Source organism: Engraulis encrasicolus, chromosome 12, assembly GCF_034702125.1.
Source record: "Engraulis encrasicolus isolate BLACKSEA-1 chromosome 12, IST_EnEncr_1.0, whole genome shotgun sequence".
NCBI lineage: Eukaryota > Metazoa > Chordata > Actinopteri > Clupeiformes > Engraulidae > Engraulis > Engraulis encrasicolus.
The window spans coordinates 41,652,110-41,666,665 of record NC_085868.1 but is presented as its reverse complement, the minus strand read 5'-3'; the positions used below and the strand labels follow the sequence as shown (position 1 = coordinate 41,666,665).

The 14,556-nt window shown below is 44.7% G+C and overlaps 1 protein-coding gene across 7 annotated transcripts; it reads left to right on the top strand.

The window, feature by feature from the left end:
• Window positions 1-33: 33 nt before the first annotated feature.
• creb1a (cAMP responsive element binding protein 1a) lies at window positions 34-13,571 on the top strand. Of its 7 annotated transcripts, none has more exons than XM_063212249.1 (9): window positions 34-383; window positions 2,767-2,865; window positions 4,781-4,795; window positions 6,657-6,803; window positions 7,229-7,329; window positions 7,853-7,992; window positions 8,441-8,623; window positions 10,196-10,343; window positions 11,037-13,571. In XM_063212249.1, exons 2-9 carry the CDS (start codon window positions 2,776-2,778, stop codon window positions 11,179-11,181), a joined length of 969 nt encoding a protein of 322 aa, XP_063068319.1. In that variant the 5' UTR covers window positions 34-383; window positions 2,767-2,775; the 3' UTR covers window positions 11,182-13,571. The 7 variants fall into 7 exon arrangements, with proteins under 7 accessions (XP_063068319.1, XP_063068321.1, XP_063068320.1 ...); XM_063212250.1 differs by lacking the exon at window positions 34-383 and adding an exon at window positions 2,228-2,616; XM_063212251.1 differs by lacking the exon at window positions 4,781-4,795.
• The last annotated feature ends 985 nt before the right edge of the window (window positions 13,572-14,556 follow it).

The following is a 14,556-nucleotide window of genomic DNA, read 5'->3' as shown; positions in this document are numbered from 1 at the left end:
TAAAGAGTTGATTTCTCAAATTAGACAGCAGGTCTTCATCTGTAGGAACGGTTATTTATTAAAACAATAGTATGCAAAGTAGTCATTTGTATTTGTTTTCGAGAAGGATTTGTGGTGAGTTTGCGCAGTGTGAGGGAGTGTTTCGTGTAATTCCGCCCATATTCGTGTAGGGCTCGGCACTCCTCGGTGTAGTTTCGGCCTTTTCCGTCAGCACATCGGATCCTGTCGATAGTGAATTAGAGCTGATTTTCGTCCCCCTCGTTCTCCGTGTTGTTGTCCTCGGTGACGCGACGGAGGTGTAGCCTGACGCGGTCTCTTACGTGTCGGACTGAATAAAAGTGGAGCTCCGAGGGCCCGGGAGTGACGAGCAGACTCTGTGTCGGGTAAGAAGAGGCGCGTCGGTGGGGGAAACCGATAATGCACACACCGTATAAGTTAATATTCGGCAATGCTCGGTCCGTTTCTAACAAAGAGATCATGGCGGCGGTGGGCATGTTTCACACAGCTAAGTTGCTAGCTAGCCCGTTAGCTCGAATGAGTCAGAAAGAGATGTTGAGTTGGAGGAAACGACTGTGATCTGTTATGCATCCATGGCAGAAACTAGCATATTAATGTTGGGCAGGTTCCTAGCCACAGCACTGTTCAAGTTATGGGATTGGATGGGCATCTCAGCGAGCAAGATGGCATATAATAATTCCTATGACATGGTGTTCTGGGCTAACATCTTGAAATGGAACGGCGAGCTGCTGGACACATGCAGTCGAACATTTAGCCAGAGCGCTAGCAACCCACCCAGTGCAAACCCAATGCCATATAAAGAGTTGGTTAGGCGAGGCTTGAGATATCTGCAGTAAGTTTTCGCCCTTTCAAGCAACGCAATTGCTGTAATGCTGGGCCCATTTCATTGCGTATTCGTAGTTGCGAAAGATTGCGTAACTTTCATTCCACTAGTTTTTACATGTAATCGAACAGATGGTGTCAGATTTCGATAGTTGGAACAAATTTCTACTCTGGTTCACGTTTCCAGTATGCATGGTGCGACCACTTCCTATTAGTCGAAACAAGTATATTATGTACCGTCTTTTAAATATATCAACGTCCAAAATGTAAACAAGAAATGTACGAAATGACATCGATTCTACGCACAATGGACTTGAAAATGGATACGGAAGTGAAAAAGGCGGCAAATTGGCAAGTCTCGCCTTAGTTTGAGCCATGGGCGAGTCTGGACTAGTAGTACTCCCATCTCTCAGTCAGCAGCACACACTCTCACACTGCACATAAAACAAGCTAAGAAACGGCAGTTCTTCCGCCCCCTACCCACATCTAGAAAGTTCCATGCTTCTGTGTGCTAAACTCCATGGTCAAAATAGAAGTGCCATGGGTAGTTAAACCCTGTACTCTACCATTGCATATTTCACAAAACAAGCTGTCAAGTCCCCTCACATTTGATATTGCTGTACACCCTCCACCCCATAGCCAGGACAGACTTGTGGTTCTATATTAGGGTTGCCAACTCCCTGATCCTGAAAAGAGGGACATTTGTCGGAGGGGGGGTCTGGGGGCCCTCCCCCAGAAAAAATTGTGTTTTTTTAGATGCAATTTCCTGCATTTTAATGTATTGAAAAGGTTTTTTCAACCTACCCATGACAGAAATCATGATGGTTTCTTATCCAGACCGCAATCTTACTAATTTCAGGATTTATTTCAGGATTTTATTTTCTCCCCAATATTGGGGAGGCTAGGTGGCTGGTTCGTTTAGGTATGAGGAGTTTTCCAAGATGGGGTATCGGTTAGAATACCAGGTAGAGGAATGATGAGGAGACGATGGGATTTGGTCAATAGCTCAGGTTTATAATGACATGTATTTATCCCTAGGTTAACACACAGTCTAAAAGGGAAAAGGAAACAAGAGAAAATACAAATAAGAATAAGGCACTATAAAATACAAAAGGGATCTGCAGTTACATTAACAGATAAGTGCCTAAGTTAAAATTCTTAACCAATACAGTGTAATGCACAGGCGATTTCCAATAGAAAAGACAGCACAGGCATGCAGCAGACATTACACAGTCTCTGGTGCCACCTAGTGGCTGAAATCGGTAGCGCAATTAGAACGAGTACACGTGAAATGCGGGACGGGAGCCGTTCTTCACGGGGCAAATAAAATACACCTAAAATTCGGGACGTCCCGGACAAATCGGGACGGTTGGCAACCCTATTCTATATTGACTGGCGAGCTATGCATGTTATTTGTGGCTCCAGTCGACAGACTGCACACTCCTGTGCGAGGGTGTCAATGGGTCAGTCTGAGAGGTTAGTACTGGCATGTTGGGGGCGCTAAGTGAACTGGGTCACCCCCGCACCCCACCCACCCCCTCTTCCCTTCCCTCGTCATGACTTCTTTTCAGTGGGGGGCAGTAGAATAGAACCCCACCCTTCCCCATCAATACCACAAAACACAACCATTCAACTGTTGAGTACCTCAAATACACACTCCTGAGTGTGTGCCCGTCCGACCGTGCTATCTTCCAGTAATGCTCCCTTCTTTTGGTCTGAAGTCTTCTGGTCTGCTTCGTCTATAATGTGGTTCTTTGAAATAACTTTCTCTCCAGGGTGAGTTTGTGTAGTCGATCGAAGTGTGTATATGATTGATTTTTATGTTTTGCAACACTCGCACACAAGCCTGTACTTGCTTGTGCATTTGTGAGGTTCATGTGAATAATGAGTGTGTGTGTGTGTGTGTGCGTGTGTGTGTTGATGCAGGTGATCTAAATGACTATGGAAGCTGCCGCAGAGGTCCAGCAGGGCAGCGAAACGGCTGTGTCTGAAACAGACACCCAGCACATTGCCACCCTAGCACAGGTAAAATACACCCACACCCAGCGCATTGCATTGGCAACTTAGCACAGGTAAAATACACTCCTATACCCAGCACATTGCCACCCTAGAAAAGGTAAAATACAGTTACACACCTGTACCCAGCGCATTGCCACCCTAACACAGGTTATCTTCCACACACCGCGCTCTTCCGTCTTATTGGTGCGTCTTTGAAGTAATCTAGTAGTAGGGAATGGATCGCACTCAATTTTTCTTCTTTCTTGTGGTTTTTATTTTATTTTAACTTTGCAGGAACTGACATGACAGACGTTTCCGCTCCACAGACACTGAAGAAGGCTCTGTGCAGCCGAAACGTCTGTCATGTCAGTCCCTGCAAAGTTAAAATAAAATAAAAACCACAAGAAAGAAGAAAAATTGAGTGCGATCCATTCCCCACCCTAACACAGGTAAAATACACACTTACACACATATACCCAGAGCATTGCCACCCTAGCACAGGTAAAATACACACTTACACACCTATACCCAGAGCATTGTCACCCTAGCACAGGTAAAATACACCCACACCCCTACCCTACACCCAGCACATTGCCACCCTAGCACAGGTAAATTACACACCTACACCCCCACACCCAGAGCATTTCCACCCTAGCACAGGTAAAATACACCTCCACGCCCAGCACATTGCCACCCTAGAACGGGTAAAATACACCTTTACACACATACCCAGCACATTGCCACCCTAGAACAGGTAAAATACACACTTACACCCAGAGCATTGCCACCCTAGGACAGGAAAAATACACACTTACACCCCTATCCTACACCCAGGACATTGCCACCCTAGCACAGGTAAATTACACACCTACACCCAGCACATTGCCACCCTAGAAAAGGTAAAATACACCTTTACACACATACACCTAGCACATTGGCACCCTAACACGGGTAAAATACACCTTTACACACATACCCAGCACATTGCCACCCTAGAACAGGTAAAATACACACTTACACCCAGAGCATTGCCACCCTAGGACAGGAAAAATACACACTTACACCCCTATCCTACACCCAGGACATTGTCACCCTAGCACAGGTAAATTACACACCTACACCCAGCACATTGCCACCCTAGAAAAGGTAAAATACACCTTTACACACATACACCTAGCACATTGGCACCCTAACACGGGTAATATCCACCCCTACACCCTAGCTCTAGGGCTGGGCGATATGACGATATCTATCGTTATCGTGATGAAAAAGTTTCTATCGTACTATTTCTCATCTGTCGTTCCTATCGTGATAAACTAACTTTATCCATTATTGTAGATGATACGAAATGTAATATCATTTTAAAAGTGCACTGTGTAAGATTGTGGCCAGAGTAGGTATTGCAACTATGCTGATCATTGAAACTGTGCTGTCTACTGCCAAATTTGAGCTTTTCCTGAATATTAACTCAATAATAAATTAATATTTAATAGTGTGTCCAAAGTACAGTAATTTCTGCAGTCATAAATGTCTATTTATCGAAATTCAAAGTGGCGGACCATGGAGAAGATCCCCCCTTTTCATGTATGAAAAATGCAGTTTCCCCAGTCATAATGAATACTTACAATGTAATGGTGGTGGTAAGTTTTCATGGCAAAGGTAACATTTGTGAATGGGCAGCATGAATTCTGGGAATAAACTGCTAAAAATATTACACAGTGCACCTTTAAGAAACTTGGTTGATTGGCTTGATTTTAAAGAAACGTGCGGCATGACATAATGAAGAGAAAATCTAGTGAATAACTGAAAACATGGTAATTGTGGTATATCGTGATATGTATCGTTATCATGATATAAAGTAATCCATATCGTGATCTGTATCGTTATCATGATATAAAGTAATCCATATCATGATGTATGTCTTTTTTTTCATATCGCCCAGCACTACCTAGCACAGGTAATACTCCCTTACACCCTTACAGCCACCCTAGAACATGTAACATACACCCCCACACCCAGCACATTGCCACCCTAGAACATGTAAAATACACACCTAGACCCAGCACATTGCCACCCTAGAGCAGGTAAAATACACACACACACACACACACACACACACACACACACACACACGCACAGAGCACATTGCCACCCTAGCACAGGTAATACACATACACGCCCACACAGAACATTGCCACCCTAACACTGCTGCAGCTGCACCCAACACAGATACCTGCTTCCACACATAGGAGTTTTCTGTGTGTGCGTGCGTGCGTGCGTACCTACCGAGGGTATTCAAAGAAGCTGGTTCAGAAGCAACCTAGATTATGCTAGCCCAGAGGTAGTGGTAAACCTTCTAATAAAAGGGCCTGAAGTCCTCATTTTCTTAACTCAAGGATTCTTGCCTACTGTTTATTAGCAGGTTTACCACTATCTGTAGGTGGAGTGAGGCAGGTCTACCACGTCCTTTAGGTTAACTTTCTGCGCTACGGCACCTACCTGTACCTACTCAGGAATGTATTTCTTAAAAGTGTAGTTGCTATCTATGGTAGCTACTGTGTTGGTTGCAATGCAATTTCCCATTAGCAACTACCCAAGTTGATAACTGCTAACAACTATGCTTTCGAGAAATGCACCCCAGTTCAGTAGCAAGCCAGATTCAAGTCAAGTCAAGTCGGTTTTATTGTCAATTTCTTTACATGCACTGGTCATACAAAGAATTGAAATTGCGTTTCTTACTTTCCCCTGCGGATATAGACATACTTTAAATACAGACATAGATATACTTTAGACTTGGACAATATAAATATACAGACATCCACATAGACATTAAAGTGCAAGACTGAAATATATAGAGAACATGTATCAAAAATAGGGGTATTTGTGTTGTATATTTACATAGTCCTAGCATAACCTTCTGACAGAGTAGTAGTAGCAGCAGCAGCATTGTGGCAGAGTGATGAATAACGTGGAGATGGTTGTAAATCTGCTAATAAAAGACCCTGGAGTTCTATTTTTCTTGATGAAATGACGGTTGGAGAGCCATCTATTATCAGATTTCCCCACTTTCTAGATATGGGTTTAGTCCAAGTGACCTTCAGTTGCCGTATCCATGGTTCTTACTGCGGTCACGACTTCAAGCAAAGCATCTTGCGTGTTAATTTAAACAGGTTAACTGAGCCAGATTCGCCATCATTTTAACCCTGAACTTGGAATCAGCCTAATATATATTTGTTTTAGTAGGGAAATAGATTAAGTTAACCTGGAAGTAGTGATAAAACAGTTCATGAAAATACCCTGGAGTCCACCTTTTCTTAACTAAATGGCGGTTTGCAGATTTACCCCCTTTTACGTTTTTCTATTTAAAATTAATTTAAATTAACCTGGAGGGGGTGGTTAAACTTTCGATTTGTGAGATTTTTCACGGGTACGGGTGGGTAACGGGTGGAATGTTGACGGGTCCGGGCGGGTCCGGATTAAACTTTGAAATAATCACGGGTAAGCGGGCGGGTGGGTGCTGTGTTCTGCGGGCACAGGTGGGTGCGGGTCTTAAAAATGGACCACTGCAGGACTCTGCCCCCAGGTGTCCATGGCAGCAGCTCCGTGACCTACTCAGTTTAGCAGCACCCCAGATTAAATTAACCTGAAGGGGAGGGGTGGTTAAATGGCTACTGCTGTAGTCCTCATTTTCTTAAGTTATCGGCGATTGCATGCTATCAGTTCGCATGTTTTTTGGGGGGGTTCTTTTGTCTTCAGGCTAACTGAGCTACGTTGATCATGTCTTAACTCTGTTCTTGGTATCACCCCCACCTCTCCAGGTGTCCATGGCAGCAGCCCAGGCCAGTGCGAGTGGCCCCACAGTGACGCTTGTGCAGTTGCCTAACGGCCAGACGGTTCAGGTGCACGGCGTCATCCAAGCCGCACAGCCCTCCGTCATCCAGTCGCCACAGGTGCAGACTGTGCAGGTAGGACTCTCACATACACACACAAACTGTCTCTAGTCACACAGCATGCACACTCACGCTCACAATCACACTCACCAACATAATCCTAATAATCGTGAAGAGGCACATCCACAACATGCATCATATGCATATTGTGCAAATTGTTACCTCTGCCAAGGAGGTTATGTTTTCGGTCGCGTTGGTCTGTCTGTTTGTCTTCAGGTACGAATCTAGACGCCCCCAGTGACCGCAAATTGAATTGCGGGACAGGGCGAATTCTGACATAACAGTTTCTAACTCCTAGAAAAGAAGGCAGAAAGACTTGAAATATAAATAGGGTGTAACATAATCAAATGTTCTATCAAACAGCTTCCTTGGCAGAGGCCTGCACTCTCTGAGTGCATTTCTAGTTTCTGATGCTGTTGTGCGTGTTCGTGTGTCTTTAGATTTCCACCATAGCGGAGAGCGAAGACTCCCAAGAGTCTGTGGACAGCGTCACCGATTCCCAGAAGCGCAGAGAGATCCTGTCTCGGCGTCCTTCCTACAGGTAATACGCACACGCATACGGCACACGTCAGGGACACAAATGAAGAAACTAATACAAAATGTTTCAGTCCCGAAACGCTGTGTATTACAGAAAAACAGCTAAATGGTCAGTGTGCTGTAGTTTTTTTGTTTTGTTTTTTCAAATTGTCTGCTGAGTGACCCATGGGCCTAGCCTGATTATCATCGACTTTCAAATCTCTTCGAGACTTGCTCTGACCAAGAGCATAACAATTAACATTTCCCAAACGGCATTTCCCAAATGGCCTCCCTTGGTTTACTGATGATTGTTTGCTTCCCAACAAAGAGGGAGGAGTTCCCGTATTTGCGGGAACTGAGAAAGTATTTGCATTGACTCTTGACCTGACTGGTAGCAACGCTGAAGCTGTTGCCTCACTAGGAGGGCACGGCCTGGCTACCATGGGCCATCTCCGACGCACCTGCCAGCTGAGGTATTGGGGGGGGGAAATACAAGTTGAACGTAAGTATACCCCCCCTGACTGGACTTGCCTCTCTGGTCCAAACAGGAAGATTCTGAATGACCTGTCGTCTGATGCGCCAGCGGTGCCGCGGATAGAGGAGGAGAAGTCGGAGGAGGACTCCGCCCCCGCCATCACCACGGTCACCGTGCCCACGCCCATCTACCAGACCAGCAGCGGCCAATACAGTAAGAGCACCAGTGCACTCTGGTTGGGCATGTGTTTTGTTAATACGTTTGTCTGTTAGTGTGTTGGTCTGTTTGTTGGTTTGTTTGTTTGTTTGAACAGCTCACATGTTCAGTCCTCTGCAAAGGATTGAGTGTGTGCGTGTTGTTTGATTATTCATAGTTTATTTATATTTTATTTTAACTGCTACAGTAACTATTTTTACGTTTTAATGTGTATTTGTGTTGACATTAATTGATTACTTTTATGGAAATGTAAGTTGTCAGTTGTACCTGATTTGTCTGAAATATGCGTAGTTGCTTCATTGGCAGTAAACCAAACCAAACTTGTGTCTTTGACGAGTGGTTGGTCCAATTATGTGCACATATACAGAAAGCCACGCTCGCCAGGCCCGGCCTGATTGTTTTTAACTTCCTGCCTCTTCTTCCTCTTCTTCCTGTGTGGCTGCAGTTGCCATCACTCAGGGCGGGGCCATCCAGCTGGCCAATAACGGCACAGACGGCGTGCAGGGCCTGCAGACCCTGACCATGACCAACGCGGCGGGCGCACAGCCGGGTACCACCATCCTGCAGTACGCCCAGACCAGCGACGGCCAGCAGATCCTCGTGCCCAGCAACCAGGTCGTCGTGCAGGGTAAGTGTCTGACTGTGTGTGTCTGTGTGTCGGTTTGTGTGTGTGTCAGGGTGTATGCAGGGTTTTAAAAAGTATTAAAAGGTGATAAATTAAAAATCCAAAATTTAATGGCCTTAAAAGTTGAAAATTTACTCAAATTATTTTTAGATTGTTATTGTTATTATTTCTTGTTGTTGTACCATTTTGACAAAAAAAAAAAAGATTGATTCTGTGTCTGAGGGCAGTTTGAGGGGCAGTCATGGTTATGCGGTTAGGGCGTCAGATTGCTAACCTGCCAGGTTAATGGGGGGAGTAATTAACCAGTGCTCTCCCCCATCCTCTTCCATGACTGGGGTACCCTGAGCATGGTACCGTCCCGCCGCACTGCTCCCTTTCGGGCATCTTTTTGCAAAAAAACGAAAGTGTAATGTAATGTTAAGGAGGTAGAAATGACAAAAGATGTATTGTTAATACTCGCATTGGAGTGTCGTGATGGTTGTAAAAATGATCTAAAGGTAGTGGAAAAAAAGGTGTTAAATGGTAGTGAATTTGACTTCAAGATTGGTGTATATACCCTGGTGTGTGTGTGTCTGGTCATGCAGGGTGTGAGTGTGCGTGCGTGCGTGTGTGTTCGATCATTGGGCTGTTTTTTTTGTTTTTTTTGGGAAGAGGTGTGTGTCTGTGATTAAATAATCAATCAGTGAGTTGAAATGTATTTGCATACCACAGTATCATGCTCAATTGTCATGTATATCTATATGAAATTAGAATTAAGTTATGGGTTAATTTAAAAGATTAATTAATGTGTTCGGAGAGACGGAGTTAAGTATTAAGGGTGGGAATTGGTAACATTATGCCGAAGTGGTTTTTGAGTATGCATGATAATGGATGTCAACAAATCAGCAAGGTATGTTAGCAAATTAAGAGGAAATGTCAAAATCAGTTATCTGAAAATTAAGTGAATAAAGAAGCACTCATCTTTATTCACTTACTTTTGAGATTTGAGTTCATTCATTGACTAAGTTAAGCACCCAGTGTAAAGTATTAGACGACAAGGTGTTGGGCGCGCTTCCTGATCATTCTAGAATCAGTTATCTGGTCATCAGGTCATTCGGGTTCTTGATTCCAGCCCCCTAGTATGTATGCATGGGTGCTGTAAGAAAAAGTTGATTATGAACTTCTCTGTTACCCGGTCTCTTATGGCGAAGATAGGGACGCAGTCATTTTAATGTATTAGAAATGAGACAGACCAGGGATGCATTTCTCAACCGTTTAGTTGCTAACTAAGTTGGTACCTTACTTGTTTGCAATGCAACTTCCCATAGCCAAACTACTAAGTTGCCATTAAGTTAGCAACAATGCGTTTGAGAAACAGGGTCCAGAATGAATTTAAAATGATACTGTACCATTTTTGGAAATAAGCTTATTTCAATTCAATATGAGCTTCCTTTTTTAATGGTACAGTATCACTTTAAATCAAGGTGTTTTTTGTTGTTGTTTTTTTTGTTTTTTGAGAACCAGAGAGGTGAACATAGGTGTGTTGGTGACAGTGTTGTGACGTGTCTGTCTGTCTGTTTGTGTGTGTGTGTGCAGCGGCGTCGGGTGACGTGCAGGCCTACCAGATCCGCACGGCCAACAGCAGTGCCATCGCGCCCGGCGTGGTGATGGCCTCGTCCCCCGCGCTGCCTAACCCACCCGAGGAGGCCACGCGCAAGAGGGAGGTGCGCCTCATGAAGAACAGGTACGCAATAAGTGGTCTGTTTGACTTGGAAAGTGGTGGGGACTGTGGAGAAACGCACCCCACGCCCAAGAGGGAGGTGCGCCTCATGAAGAACAGGTATGCGCCATGACATCAGCTTCATTTGATTATCTCATAGAGGTGGGATCACCGTCTTTATAAACGCAATGTTGTGAGGAGTGGCAAGACACTGTCAGCCAACCATGCGAACATTTTTTTTGACAGACCGCGGTTTCCAACAATCAGAGGTTGAGTTGTGAGCAGCTAGTGTCGCACAGCCAGGAGAAAACAAAAATTTAGAACCCATGTACTAGATCAGTATTTTGGAGTGAGGAGTTCACACACACTAAAAATCCCTTCTTCTCTGGTGTTTATTTGATGGCAACATTACGTTTTGACTTAATCAGTCAGTGATCTATAAAATATGTTCTACATACTCTACTCTTCCTGTATCTACACATGGCTACTACTATATGGCTATGTGTAGTCAGGCTGCCAGTAGTTTTGCATGGGTAGAGTTCACCTTAAATGCCCTTTCTCACACAGACAGATTTTCCTCGGATCCTCCAATATTTTTTTGTGTGCACGTACGCAATTGTGTGCATGCTTGTCTTCGCAAAAAAAAAAAAACATTACTGTTGAAATGATTGTGAATGAATATTATAGAGAAACTTGCAATTCCCCCGGTGTCCACAGGGAGGCGGCGCGGGAGTGCCGGCGCAAGAAGAAGGAGTACGTGAAGTGCTTGGAGAACCGCGTGGCGGTGCTGGAGAACCAGAACAAGACCCTGATCGAGGAGCTCAAAGCACTCAAGGACGTCTACTGCCACAAGTCCGAGTAGCTGGTGGCGGCCAACACCACCACCCACCTCCCGCCACCAGGGGGCAGTGGTAGTCTGGAGCGCCGCCAAAACCCGAGAGACAGAGACTCGCACACACACAACTTGGCACGCCAGACCACACACTCCTTCTTCTTCTACTACTACTACTATCTTTGTTTTCTAAGAAAAAAATACGACAAAAAAATCTCGCTTTCTTTTAGTTTATTTTTAACCTTTTTTTTTTTTTTTTTTTTTTTTTTAAGAACACAGTCAGAAAAAAATGGTCTCTATGGAAATTAATCGAAAACTGGTTGTGAGTTTTTGAAGAAAGGAAGACAGAGGGAGCGCAGAAGAGATAGACGGGGAAAGGACACATTTTTGTTTTTGTTGTTTTTTAAACAGTAATTCGTATAATCTATACTGGCAATGAATAACGCTACTATTGGTTAAAAGTGCTAAGAAAGGTAGCATAATAATGATGATGAATTTGTCCCGGTTATTTCCATTTGCGCTCCCCCTCTCTTTCTCTCTCGATGTCTCTTTTTCTCTCTGAGATGTGGGGTGGGTGAGAATACAGTCAGGGTCCCCCCTCCAAAAGAAAACCATAGCAACGGAACCACAGGGGACAGTGTGGGTGTGTGTGTGTGAATGGCTGTGCAAGCATCGTGTGTGTGTGTGTGTGTGCGTGTGTCTGTGTGAATGGCTGTTTATGCATCTTTTGTGCTTGTGTGCGTGCGTCTGTGTGCGTGAGCGTGTGCGATTGTTGGACTGTTTGAGAGCGAGCGTGGGGTTGTTTAGATGGCACACAAGAGTCCACACCCTTGTTGATGCAGCAGAAAGACGTTTGGCCTCAGAGACTAGCCGTGGTGGCTGATGGGAAGTGTAGTTTATGCTTATGGCTGGCCGAATGAATGCGAGGAGGAGGAGGAGGAGGAGGAGCGGGGTCTGGAGAGGAGTGGAGCTGGTCAGCTGGAGGTGGAGAGGAGAGCTCGGAGTTCGCTCGTGTGGATTGCGGACATGGCATGCGGCCATCTTGGATCTTGGTCCTCCCATACGGCTTTCAGGGTCTCGTCATTCGGAAAAGACTCGCACACAAATCAACAACAAAACAAACGACAAAAAACAGGCCGACGGACATTTTGGCTCGGTCCCCATCGGGTGTCCATGACGATCAGCACCATCTTATCAAAGGGGGGAGACAGACAGACACAGACGCGTGGCCATTTTGGGCCCTCACGTGGCCTGGTTTTCCTGAAGATGATGGTTGCTGGCTGTGTGTGTGTGTGTGTGCGCGGGCGGGCCGGGGAGGGGAGGAGAGGGGAGGGTTTTGGGAGAATGTATGTATGTGTGTGCGTTCTGTGAGGGCGAATTTGTAGGGCTTGTGTGTGTGTGTGTGTTCTGCTGGCCTCTTCAGTCGCTCTCCCCCAGTTTTAAAATGCCTGTGTTACTAACACTTCACTTAGATCTCCTTTTCACTGCAAATCAGATACAAAATCATGTACTTTATTAATCTCAGTTGCTTTTCTCTCATGTACCGTATGTTTTTTTTTGGCTTGTATTGTATATTCTTCTTTTTCCTTTTTTTTTGAAGATAAAAACTGCAACATTGCTTTTGTTACGGGCGCTGTGCTGCGAGATGTGTAGAGTGATGCTGGGGGGATTGTTGTTGGTCTTTTTTTCCCCCTCTTTCTCATGCCAGAGTGTTTGGTCTGGCTGCATTGGGGTTCACCCTCTGTAGCCGATGCAGCGTACAGGAAACGCGCAGAGAACTGCCGTGAGCTCTCTTCCCACCCCACCCCACTCCCCTTTCTCTGGTCTCTCGTTCCCCCTCACAGACACACACATATATATTCTCTCTCTCTCTCTCTCTCTCTCTCTCTCTCTCTCTCTCTCTCTCTCTCTCTCTCTCTCTCTCTCTCTCTCTCTCTCATACACTTTTTCTTACACACATTCTCTCTCTCTCTAGGCCACTCTCTCGGACACACAAACTCTCTCTCCCATACATACACACACACACGCCCTTCATCAGAGCTCATGGAGGAGTGCTCTCCACCTGCACCTGCCCACTCCCTCTGCTTACCACCCAATGGGAAGGGGGCGTCGGGTCTCCCGATCGCTGATTGGACAGTGTCATGCGGTGTCGAATCCCCCATGTTTGTCTATTATTACTGCATACGCATAGCCATCTGTTCGGTTGTATATGAATTTATTTTTAAGAAAATATTTGGGGGGGGGGGGGGGGGGCAGGGTAAAGGGGGCGGGGGGCTTTTTCCATTTCTATTGTGTATACATTGTATTTTTAATGTCACAAAGTCACCTGTATGTGAAGCGAAGCAACAAAAATCTGTACTGGAGCAGTTTATTCAACAATTACATTTTGGCAGCTGTTGATAACGACCGCCCTCCCCCTCCCCCTTTGTTGACTTATTTATTTCCTGGACAGTACAAGTACTCTGGTTTCTTTGGTACAATTACAATTACTCTGGTTTCTTAGGTACAATTACAAGTACTCTGGTTTCTTAGGTACAATTACAAGTACTCTGGTTTCTTAGGTACAATTACAAGTACTCTGGTTTCTTAGGTACATTTACAAGTACTCTGGTTTCTTAGGTACATTTACAAGTACTCTGGTTTCTTATGAAGACGAGAAGAATCACTGCACACTGGTGGACTTATTTTGCTGCTATTTTATAACGGCTTATTCACAATATTTAAAACACCACTAGAATTAAGTCCACCAGTGCGCAGTGACTCTTGTTTTCCTTGGCTTACTGATGACCAGGACTCGAAATTAACTTTGTCATCACTAGCAAAAATGGCTTGTAGATGTTAATCTTACTAATCAAAGACACACTAACTAATGGGTCAAAGTGGCCAGTAAGTTGGTATTTTCTACCAGCCAAACTTATTTTTCACCAGCAGTTGGCTGGTGTTAATTTAGAGCCCTGCATTTTGGAAGGTTTTCACATTTGAACTTTTGGATATCTGTTTGAATTGGCGAAAGGACTGGTTTTAACTATTTCAATCGATTCTGCCGTGCATTGCAATGCATTACATTTCTACTGAAGACGAGGCCAATTTTTCAAGAAGCAGTCAGACACTGAACAGCATTTTATTGGCTGTTGTGTGTCAGTCCTGCTGTTTTCAATGCTTTGAAGTGGTTTAATTTAATGTGAAGTTAATTTGCTCTGGAAATGCCCACAGAAGTAGGCCTAATTGAAACGTAAAAAAGTATGACTGGTCACATTGATTATGGCATTTGCCATTATGCATTGCCAAATGAATTACTGTCGACACCTTTAATACATGTTTGGCCAATGTTTGGTATTAAGTGCTGACTTCATGTAGGCCCTTAATGCAGATGGGGTTGCCGGCGGGCCTATTCACTATTTGCTG